This window comes from Rhopilema esculentum, unplaced genomic scaffold, assembly GCF_057945365.1.
Source record: "Rhopilema esculentum isolate cy_ngs unplaced genomic scaffold, ASM5794536v1 HiC_scaffold_33, whole genome shotgun sequence".
Classification (NCBI taxonomy): Eukaryota; Metazoa; Cnidaria; class Scyphozoa; order Rhizostomeae; family Rhizostomatidae; genus Rhopilema; species Rhopilema esculentum.
The window spans coordinates 44,519-56,667 of NW_028300844.1; the positions used below are offsets into that span (position 1 = coordinate 44,519).

General features: G+C 36.3%; 1 protein-coding gene across 1 annotated transcript; it reads right to left on the reverse strand.

Annotated features, from left to right (window-relative positions):
• Nucleotides 1-1,556: 1,556 nt before the first annotated feature.
• Nucleotides 1,557-11,523, reverse strand: LOC135682615 (solute carrier family 12 member 2). The gene is made up of 8 exons (XM_065197578.2): nt 11,334-11,523; nt 10,471-10,869; nt 8,619-8,892; nt 5,663-6,372; nt 4,930-5,421; nt 4,209-4,506; nt 3,410-3,886; nt 1,557-2,966 (listed from the first exon to the last, which is right to left on the reverse strand). The coding sequence occupies exons 2-8, from the start codon at nt 10,837-10,839 to the stop codon at nt 2,461-2,463; spliced, it is 3,126 nt and encodes a 1,041-aa protein (XP_065053650.2). The 5' UTR covers nt 10,840-10,869; nt 11,334-11,523; the 3' UTR covers nt 1,557-2,460.
• Nucleotides 11,524-12,149: the final 626 nt, after the last annotated feature.

A 12,149-nucleotide genomic window follows, 5' to 3' on the forward strand; every position in this document is an offset into this window, starting at 1 on the left:
AAGTTGGTTCTGAACAAACGTTGATTATCCATAAAATTCCAAGAGGACTTAGTAAACATTTCCACTTCTTTCAAATTAAGTAAATAGTACATTCATTTAGATATCATCTTTGAAGTAAGATTAGAACACAAACGCACTAGGACTTGCATGACTTTGATAAAGCTCTTCTCAGCCATATTAATTTGTATCAATATACCACCGGTAGAGTCTTACCCACAAATGAATGGGCGGCTAAATGAATGAAGGTCTACACAAGCGAGATGCAAAAATTACAAAATCTCAGTAGCGAATTTTTCAATGGAGATTGTTCCTTACAAGCAATACTATAGCAGTTTTCGTTTAATTTTGACCGATACTTAGCAACGTCTTCTTCAATCTGCTACGATATTTAGGGTTTCTGGCGTGAAGGTAACACGGGCCTCCAACAACAAAGCTACTGTCTTCAACCAAGAGTTAGATAAAAATTTCTTGTAATGAGTTTGTAATTTGCAGTTTGTAATTTTCAATATACCTTTTATTCAAGTCAGTGAAACTGTGTAATGGTATTATTTGCTTTTATTAATCAGAACCAACCAAATTTGTTACGTCTGCAGACTACAGCAGTCAGTCAGTAGAGAAGCTTATGCCTTTCCACTTGGTTAATGAACCAGCTTCGAATGCCGTCTTTCATCTTTTAAACCTTAACTTGTTACACTGACATAATCGATAGGATTTAAGCTTATAGGCGCTGATTTGCAGCCAGCAATAATCCGTTGTTTGGGTTGTGAAGGGTCCTTTAAATCAGTATCATGGCTACTGCAGAATCATTGATCTCGTGCTTGTCGTAAATATCAGTTTATTGACCAGTTAGGATTCACATCGATGAAATTTCTCTGCTTTTTTTGAGCAGCTCTATCCAGTTAAAAACTTTTAGCAAGCAAAAGTGCAATCAACGGTTGCCGATTCTGGTAGACCAGCCTTTGGGCTCAAGCCTCAAAGCTTATTAAAATTCTTCTCATCCTTATATCAATCTCACGCAAAAATAACAGCATATGTTTGGAATGTCCATGAAAATCTGAAGGGTAGAAGCCTACTGTCCGTCTTCTCAAGAGTTCACAACTGCAACTCTTTCAAGGAGTCGTAGTTTGATTGATTGGCTTTAAAACAAATTTTAATGAACTGAGCCGTTTTTATTGGCTTTAAGACAATTAGGAACTGCAGACTTCAGCAAGTGCATCATATTATACCCAAGGGTAGGATTATTAGAGCTGTTTTGGAGAAATATAGTCCTGTACCTAGGAATTTGAAAATATCAGAGGTTCTTGACTATCAATTAGAGTTGGAAGATCTTAGCAGTTTCTGTACAACAATATAGTTGGGGTTTGACAAATACACTAGCAAAGTCTGTTATTAACTCTATCATCCAAACAACTCAGGTAATAACAGCCGAGGAACTAACTGAAATGGCTAAAAATTTTATCAAGTCCCAGAGCTGAAACCAGGAAAATTATCTGCTTCGCAATTATCTCTGTCTTCGCAAGATAACCAAACAACTTAAGGTTCCAAAGATTACACACTTTACTTGATAACATCTTGTGGTTATCACCAAAAAGAGGAACCTAGAGCCCGATCACTTAGCACTTACAGGAACTCTGGGCAACTTCACAATTAAAGAGAATTTAGCTAGCTTTTGATATCGTTGTCATTTTCAAATCGTTTTCAAAAGAAAGCAAACTGTAAAAAACATGTGCAGACAATATTACAACTGAATCATTGTTTGAATTTTTGCATCAAAGACAGCAAAATAATGGTGAAAATAATGAGGCTATAAAATAACATGATGAATTTATTAAATATCATTATTAAACCTCATTATTAAATATCGTTTCGTAAATATAGCCCAAAATTGTAGATGTTAGCAACCATATCTTATTGAAAGGTAGTAAAGGAAAAAATACTTGTAAAATAAAAAAAGGGTGCGCTATTGTAACGGATATACTAGGATAAATCTGGAAACTGTTTAACAAAAAGATTTCCAGCTGTTGTCTACAAACTCCATTCTAGAAACAGGAGTACGCGCTAAGGTGGGTACGCGTTGCAACGTAGCATTCCAAAGTACTTTTCCAGTTGGCATTAGGTTTCACTTAGATCTGCTTCGTTTAAGCTCATTACTTTTATAATTTATTATTTCTGGCAGTATGCAAGTCATGGGTCTGCATGTAACGGGAAGCAGGTGAATTTATGACATACAATCTAACAGAATCTTACAAGAGATTCAAAGAAACTCGAGCAAGGTTGCCAATAGATACCAATATTCAATAGAGGGAGGCTCGGTCGAATATTACTTGTATATCTTAACACTTTATTTTTGTAACTGCCAGATCACAAAATTTCATCTCAAATTTGGCTCATATATAAATACCTTTTACCTAAAGGAACCCGGTAAATACGTTAGAAAAATATACTAGTTAAAGAGAATTTCTACGAGTAAAATGTAAGGACACTAGCTTGGTTGCCTCTCACGAACAGCACCGGCGGTAGCCTGGCCGACAGCGTTTCCAGCCAAGCCATGAACATCAACGGGGATACGACAGTTTTTCGAGGTATCGGCAAGGTGAGTACGACTAATTTCGAATCACTGGAATGCTCTTGGAGCAGCTCACCAAGGCGAATCTGTCGTAATGTCTTCTTGTCCAAATGTTCTGAATCAGGGACTTCATTCCTAATTGGCAGCTCGCGGAATCGCTTAATACTCTCGGGTTTTGGATGGGCATTGATTCCTGATACTTCAACAACGGCAGAAACATCTATGCGGAACTTTTTCATAAGGCTGGCCATGCGCACTTCGTTCGATTTCAACTTCCGGTTCGAAGCAGCTGTAAACACTCGCAAGGAGCACTCCTTCCAAGTGCGGCTTCGCATCAACAAATAGGGCAAAAGGATTGTCAACCCACCATCATCAAAAAGCCACCAGACATCAATGTACCCTGCAATGCGAATGTAAGCAACATATCAGAGCGCAAGGCACGAGACAGTGCATCGGTATAAATCTGGCATAAACTTTGAATTTTAAACTTGATTTAACTTAACTGCCTCCAACAGTTACTTTCCCGATCTATTGCCTTGTATGACCATTTCCCCGATTGAATATTGGAGAGATAGAGTAAGAGAATAACTGCAATCGTTCTTGTACCTTCTTTTCGAATTTTCAGGGCAGAATTAACACTTATTTATACATAACAAAAAACATAGCCTAGACAATGAACAATTCATAAAAAGGACGAACTGACAAAATACCTAGATTTGTTTCCATAACAACTACAGATCCGCTCTTTGTGGGATAACTGTAAGCAAACTTTAGCACAAATATAATTATTGAGACTTTTAAATCTATTGAGACAACTGTGTAAATAACCGCAAATTTACAGACCCTTTCTCTTCTCCGTCAATGGTGCCATGATTTGTTCTCTTTGCTTTCTTGATGATTGTGGTCGATTGGTCTCTTCTCCCTCTTCTTTGCCAACTTTCTGCTTCGTATCTCGCAGGATCATAGGGGTGGCAGATGGCGTCTCCATCTCGGCTTCGGTATCAGTTTCCACTTCAATCTTCACAGAGCTTGGCTTGGACTGCTTGGACGACGACTCACGCGCATCTAGGTCTACATTTTCCTCATCTGAACAATCAGCATCACTTTCTTCTTCAAGATGTGTGCCTCTTGGTAGCCTTAGTATGGCAAAACCATAATTCAAGTCAAATGCATCATGTATCACATCAGAATACTCTTCTATACTTTCATTGGAGGCTGTAATCCAATCATCTTTGAAACCAATCACCATTATATTTGGCCTCAATTTGCCAAGGCCTACATTTTGAATCATTGCTTGCACTCCAAGCCGAAAAGAGGGCGCTAAATACAAAGAAAGGTTTTACCTCACTTTTACTACTACACTATCATCTTTTGAATTTAAATATACTTTCATATAACAATAGAATAAAATATGGTTATAAACCAATTATCAATATCATAAGTTATATCATATAATGTTCTAATAAACGGAACTATATCACATGAGTAGAAAAAGTCAAATACACGGTTACAGCAAGCTGGTTTATTAAGGGTACGTTTACAAATGATTTTATAGTATTACAAGGATTGGTTATATTGCCATCTATGTTATTTACCAGTGCTTTGGGGATGATAGCTCAATTGTAAGCGCATATTGACGTACCTGAACACATGACATGGAATGCCTTGATCTTGTTGCGTCGAAGCCATTTGTCTTGATTGACAGCTGGCACTTCGATACCGTCTTTTGATATTGTCACTTGCCCGCAGATCATGAGCCCAACATGTTTCGTGATGTAAGAGACGAAATGAACCAAGTCAGTACGAGACGACGGTAGCCCAGTCAAAACAAGGCACTGGGGACGAAAGTTCTTGACATGGTCCTCAATTGAGTTTAGGGTGAATGCTAATTGTACAGCCTTACGGTAGGTATGAGCTTGGCCAGAAGATCCCCAATTAATCTGTGAATATGTAATTTTCAAACCAGTAACAATCCACTTACAATAATAAATCAAAATCAACAAAGAAGCATATAACTACACATCAGTAAGAGCAGAATCGTTTGAAATACACTTATCAGAATAGTCTTGTCGTGTAACTGCTAAAGGATTTAGCAAACATACTGAACAAGAGCAATGAAAATAGCTTTCAGCAATGATGTGACTTGTTCAAAGTGTCGATTGTTTCAAAAGCCATAACTTTTCTTCTTACTTTGTGTCATGTTTTCACCCTGTAAGCAACACATTAAAATTGCTGGTACACCCCTGCAGTTATTTTACTCATTTTGCTATTATAGCACAGCAGTTATTTGATATAAAAAATCATCAAGAGCAGATACGAAAAAATACAGTTACTCGTTGTGAATACGAACAATGATTAATTACCTCTGGTTTCTTGTATGCAACGTACTTGTACAGAGACATAACCATCACAATTGTGACAAGGGATGCCCACCAGTTGATTAGGAACATGATGGCAATGCAGATACCACAGCCGAACAACGATAACCACATGTTATGGTACTTAAAAGAAGGCCTCCAACCAGGAGACTTGCCCAGCGATGCAGCGAAAACGGAGTAGTTTATCAATGCATACGACATCAGAAAGAAGTTTGATATTATCGGGGCTATAATATTTAGTTCGCCGATTGCTATAAAACCAACGCTGATAAGAAAAGCTAGCACGTATGCCCGCCTTGGCTCATCATTGGGTCCACTTCCCTTGCCAAAAAATGACAGTCCTTCAAAGACACCATCTTTGCAAACCGCCTGGAATGTTTTTGGTGATCCTACCAAGCTTGCCAACGCAGAAGACAGCGTAGCCGCGAAGATACCAGCAAGTACAATGGGACCATAAAGCGATATCTTCTCCATCATCTACAATCCCAAAAGAATCAAATTATTCATCAGTATCGTTTTATTCATTAAAGATAAATCTACAGCTTTGAAAAGACAAAATCGATTCTTTAAAGGAATAAAATTCATGCTTTGTTTATGACAAGGCAGCTTTCAATGACAACTTGCTGCAATTATAGCTAAAGTGTATTAACTTTCATTGTCAACTACATATATAGCTTCATTAATATTTTTGTCAACTATTTATCTCAGACGTACAAACCTTGTAATCATTCAATAATCCATACTTATTGGCTTCAGGGGCACAACTAGGCAAAACTGTTGCATTGAACGTTGAATTTCCAGCTGCAGCACAAACAAAAGCTACGTCTTTCAGAGTAGTGGCACCAATGACCCACACCAGTGCAACATATGAAATAGTGGTTATCAATATAGCAAGAAGTGTTCCTTTTGGTACAGCAACCTGCGGATCTTTAAGATCACCTGATATATTTGCTCCAGCTAAAATACCAGTGGCAGCAGGAAAAAATATAGAAAAGACTGTAAAAAAGTTTTCACCACGAAATGTTGGTAAGAAATTTTCCGAAAATGTAGTCTTTGAATATCCAGTATACCCTTGTGCTTTAATAACATCTGCTTTGATGTCAAGTGGACCCCAAATTGTGCCAAAAACATAATTTGCCATTGATAACAGGAGAATAGCAAGCAGGACAATTTGTGTACGCACAACCCATTCAAGACCAATTAAGGTAATACAAACAAGCAGAATAACAACAATGATGCCAATGATCCTTATATCATTGACTGGGTCAACAATTACTGCACCATGGCTTGCCATTAGCTTCTGTATAGTTTCAGCAAAACCGACAACATACAATGCAACACCAACAGCATTAGCAAGGGAAAAAATGATCCCAATAGATCCACCAAATTCTGGGCCAAGGCTTCTTGAAATGAGATAATAAGCACCACCTTAAAAATGAAAATATAAATCAGAATAAAGAAACTGACAAAATTATGGGCTTGATGCAAGTTTGAACAGTATGAGCTGCTTACCTCAGTATCAAAGTATAGACTTGAAATATGTAACTTGTCAAAGTAGAATGTTACAATACAAACATCTTAATCGTGGTCTGCGTTATTAAAAATCTTAAGAAATCAAACATTACATTTATGAAACATTTGCTAACAAACCAAAATACTAGTGTTGGTGAAAGATAAAACGAAATAAAGTTGTTTGTATTGCAATACCAGTGGGACAGGATTTTAATGCCACTAACATTAATAAAAGAAAAAATGATTTGATACTAATTACTAATAGATCAACTATAGCTGTGGTAACACAAAAGTATCATAATTGCTACTAGTATAACATACATTCATTCCCTCTTTTTTCCTATCTTTATTCCTTTCTAGTTGTATTCATTATTACCAAAAAGTTTGCAAGCCACAAAGCAATAAAACATAAGATCATCGATGAAGTGAAACAAAAGATCATTAACAATGGTAATAAGATGTCAACTATCAATTTTCTCTAGATTTAGCATAAAAACCATAAACAGGGTTACCATGTTTGTCATTTGCCAAGAGGTATGAGTCACTTATTTTGTTTCAAAAGAGAAATCAAAGCCATGGTGTAGCTTCTTCAGGTAGCTTTTAGAATGTCACAAACTGCATGTCAACATGGTAATCAAGGAATACAAATCAAAAGCACCTGGCAATGTTCTTGTACAAGGGTAGGGATGTTCAATTAATTAGTGAGTTATTTTCACAGTACTTAATACTACCGGGTGTGTTAAAAAACTGCAGAAATTGAAATAAACTTGAGGTGAAAAGAGTTTACTACTTGATTCATTCTGGTCATGTGAAAAAGCATTTCTGAGCATGTGCAAGATTTAACTTCATTATTTGCTGAGAAGCTGAGCTCAGTTGAACCACTGAGAAACTGGTAGTGTTTGCAAATTCATTGATTTGTTAATAACCCTTCATCAAAGTTACAAATGACTTGGGTGGAAACCAGCCTTAATAGAAAACAATTTCACTTTCAAGATTAACTAATGCCTTTTCCATTAAATGGTGCCGATAAATATTATGGAATAAAATAATAGAAAACTTAAAATAAGCAAATTTTAAAGATACTAGCATCCTTAAAATTAAATTTACTTGATGTCTAGCAGGTAAAATTGAAACTACCTTATTACACAAAAATAGCATGGTACATTAATTAATGTGAGCTGAAAAATTCTGTGTGAATCAAAGCCCCATTAATTTCATATCCAGGTAAATTTTTCATCTGTAATTATACATCTAGCATTAAATAAACGTCTGTTAGTTTTATCCAGCTTCAATTTTTCATGTAATGTTTCAAAACTACTGAAAATAGCCAGATTTTTAAACTATATCTGAAATAATAATATATTATCATATCTGAAAAAATGAGGATAATAGAAAGCTTCCAAAATGGATGAGCCAAAATTTGTTTTTTTCAAGTTTTATTAAATATGAAAAAAAAATTCCTAGATTGGATCAAGGTACAAGAGACCTAAAAATACTTTTTATAACATTTGAAATTCTTCATTATCAACTTTTTCTGCTTGGAATTCCACATCTTTATCTTCATCTTCTCAATGCCTAATATTTTCTGAGTCATCAACATACTCTCTTGTCAGGGGATACACAACCTCCTTCAAATTAGGCACTAAAACTGACAATTATTCAGGCTCATCCCACGAGACTAATACCTTTATTGGAATCTCTCATTCACCTTGACTTGAAGTCTCTATGTAATATTTTTGTTTTCCCCATTTCTGAATTTGAAGTTAATTGAAAATGCGCCTTCATTAAATACCATTCAAACATTTGAATTTAGTTGATTTGCGTTGAAAACCACACATTGTGAAATCCAATCTCACTATTTGGATTAATTTGCGATCGTATTAATTTGTTCTCTGTTATTTTGTATACCATGTTACCTTCCTGTAATAAGGTATAAAGCTTGGTTGAGTAAATTTTCGAGCATTTCCAGTTACTCTTTATATACCCTATCTCCTCTAAGAAGAGCCCTGATAGCGTTTAAAATTTTCAACATTTCTGAAGGGGGCACTTTTTCAAAAGTGCACATTTTAAAGGGTGCGCTTTTTCAAGAAAACACAGTGTACTTTCAAAACATTGAAGCAAAAAAGCAAAAATAAATAAAATTACAACAAGAGGATGATTACCTCCTTTTACTTCTCCATTGGTGCAAATTGCTGACATAGACAATGTTGTGATGGTTGTTACAACTGAAGCGAGAATGATTATTAAAGACATCAAGCCAATTCCAGCCTGTCCAGTAAGCCATGGCAGCCGCAGATACAGAATCACACCCCAGATATTCAGTAAGCAGGGCACAAGTACTCCTTTAAACCATCCAAATTTCAATCTTGGCAAAGGCAGAGATGCTTTTACTTCTAGGTCAATGCTACGAGATGTTTCCTCAAGAGGTACTTCATCCTATAAAAGATGTATTTCAAATAAAGCATCTTGAAACTTAATCACATCCTTTTCCATCAGATTTACCAATTCTCTAAAGATTTTAAATGTGTATTCTTGAATAGCATCAACTGAAGTTTTTCCAAAGGTTTTTTGCTAAATGTTTTTCTCAAGTGAGGTAATCAAAAGTAACTGCAGATCAATCAAAGGGCAGGATTCACTTTGCATAACTCTTCTCATGCTGTAGCTCAGTTTAATAACATGTGACAATATATTGTGATCAACATTTGAAGCGCTGCAGGGAAAAGGGTGTCAGAATTTGCCATATTTTTGGAAATAAACTGTTTTGTTCGAAAAGTCTCAAACTTGAGCTGTGGGTAAAAAAGAGAGATGAAAAGAAGCTTTTTGAAAAATATATTACTTGGACTCACCTAACTGCAAAGGGGCAATTTACTCTTGTAAAGAAAGTACTAGAATTCCACAAAAACAGAATGGTTTCCCAGGATACCAAAGGGTGATTTGCTTCACAGACTTTGTCAGTTAAAAGCCAAATTTTCATAGATTTAGGAAATTAAATTGCAATCCCTGCTGGATGTCTAGAAACCCTAAAAGCATCTTCAAGCATCTACAAGGACAAATTTAGCCAAACTCATTCTCCCTTGCCTGAGGAATAAAAATTTCTATATTTTCTAGTAACCATCCTCATTCAATCCCTGGACAAAAAAGTGGAAACTTTTAAAAAAAATTTGATGTCTCTCTTTCTCTTGAATATACTTTTCCCTGCCCTACTGAATGCATGTTTTTAAAGCACAATGATATTAACTGGTAATCCAAAAGCAAACTAATTGCATCTAAGTAAAAGGTCCGAAACTTTATGGCATAATTTCTTGGAAATACATCCAGATCCTAAAAGCCACAAACTGCTGACAATTTACAGTGTACGACACAGGACGCCTCCTATGCTTAAATTGCAAACTGCAGAAAACCCATTGTCAAATTTGTAGGCTGCACATAAAAATAGGGTTGAGGTAGTAAAACAGCAAACCTTTAATAGGCACCCTATAGGTTTGTAAGGTATCATGAAAGTTCACAGGTGTATGCGGAAAAAAGATATCTAGATAAAGTTCACTTTAAATATCTTTCAGGCTAAGGCAAAGTAATAAGTATTTTCCCTTAGGCTCACGTGAAATTCTATTTGATTAAAATGAATCAAAGAAATGTAGCAGATTTCAAAGCCGCAAAATGAAATGACAAAGATGTACCCAGATGAAAGAGACTACCTTTTTCACAACACTCTGGAATTTTCAAATACATATAGCTTTTGCCTCAGTCTGCAATGGACAGATGCTGAAATGCTAACTTTGAAATCAAGTACCTTTCTTAAAAGAAGCATTAGTATTGAAAGTTGTAATAAGTGAAGATGAAATGAAGGCATAAATGAAAGTATTAGGCCTTATATGGATGTATGGCCAAATAATATGGGTGCAGGGACAAATGGTTTGATGGAATTTTGAAAGCGTACACTTTTAATTCATTCTAAAACATATAAATTTCACAGTTGACTTAGAAAGCAGAAAGACTGGGGATGAAGGATCTTACCATGTCTTCATCCAAAACATCAAAGCCTTCATGAAGTTCTCTAAGAGTGGGTCGTTGCGCTGCATTGTCACCTAGTGATGACTGGTTTCGGTAAAACATTGTCATGGGCACTGCTTCGTGAGTAGCAAATCCTATTGTTTCTGCAGGGTCAGGGTATCCAAACTCAGTTTCTTTTTCTTTCTTTGATGGACTTTTGTTTGGAGATTCAACATTTTCCACCATAAAACGTGGAGTCTTCTTAACCTTTTCACCAGAGGCATCATCTTCACCATCTTCCTTCTCAGTTGAATTGGCATCTCCATTTGGTTTTTCTAATAAAACATCCATTTCTTGGGCTTCTGTCTCCTGATCCATTTTTTGACTTTGCATTCGATGTCAATATGCTTTTCCTGAGAGAGCCTGCAGGTGATCTGACAGCGTTACACAACTTTAATATCAAAATACAATACTTAATCAAATATGAATAAGTCTGTTCACTCAACAAACACAAAGATATGGTCGGAAAGCAAAATGAAAAAAGGTTAAAAAAGCTGAGGGATAGCTTCTAGATGATTCAGCTGACAAAAATATGTCTTGTACAGTCACGATTCTATCAACGTTTTGTCAACCTATGTGTTGTTTGACGCTTGTAAGTTATCTACAAGTACCAATTTCACCCGGCTTCGCAATGGTGTTTGCAAAATCAATGCAAAATCGTTCACCTTTTTATGTACACAGTAGCCAAGATTTTCCAGCAACCAGTCTACAATAATATCTGATAAAAGTTGAAAAGCTATATGTTGCGGGTATATTTGTACTAGAATCAATGGTACAGAAAGATGTGCAGATTACAGGCCTATGATGTCTAAGATGAAGTTTCTTACCTCGATCACAGGCTTATGTGTTTCTTGACTATATCCAACAAACAGATCGATATCGCTTTACAAAACATGAATGCTTAAAAAACATTCGTTTGAGAAACACAGTCAAAACTCTACGTTTTGCTGCGATACAGAAACTCAGTTTCCCCACAGCTTCCCAACAGAGCCCGCTATGGCCAACAACAACAACCAACCAATTTGCCAACTTCAAAAGGGTGGCAAATTCAGGCTTTCCCTGTTTGAACAAGATTTTGCCGCTCGGGGAAGGGCGGGGAGGGGAGTTTTACATTTTGTAGCCACATCTGTCTCCTATTGAGCAAAATGTTTAAGATACTTTCGATTCCAATCGGCAGATAATTTCCATTGAACTAAATTGAACGAAATCCTATTGTGGGTCGCAACCGCCATCTTTATCTGCAGTGGCGTCGCGTCGTGGCCGGGGGCAGGGGGCGTGGCCACCTCTGTTTTTAAAATTTAACGGATTTTCGGAAAAATCATTGATTTGTCGGAAAATTCTCAAACTTGAGCTGTGGGTAACTCTCAAACTTTTAGCCACATAAATTACTTGGACTAAAGTACTTACTGCCCCACCCTCCCCACATATACTTACATGAAATGCTTCAATTTAATTAAAATAAACCAAAAAATTTTGTCGGAAATTTTTTCTTTCTGGCCCTCTCTAGAATTTACTCGCCACGATGCCCCTGTTTATCTGAAACAGTCAGACACAAAATTGGCAAGCTATGCAAAATTTTCAATACAGGTTTCTATTGATGTATTGTTCTAAGGAAAAGAAAGTGTATCTTGTCCTTTGTGCAG

Coding starts and splice junctions, on each gene's coding strand:
- LOC135682615 (XM_065197578.2), bottom strand. CDS start 10,839: ATGCAAAGTCAAAAAATGGATCAGGAGACAGAAGCCCAAGAAATGGAT. Junction 8,893..10,470: donor ATGTTTTGGATGAAGACATG/GTAAGATCCTTC, acceptor CATCTTTTATAG/GATGAAGTACCTCTTGAGGA. Junction 4,507..4,929: donor TTGCATACAAGAAACCAGAG/GTAATTAATCAT, acceptor ACATATTCACAG/ATTAATTGGGGATCTTCTGG.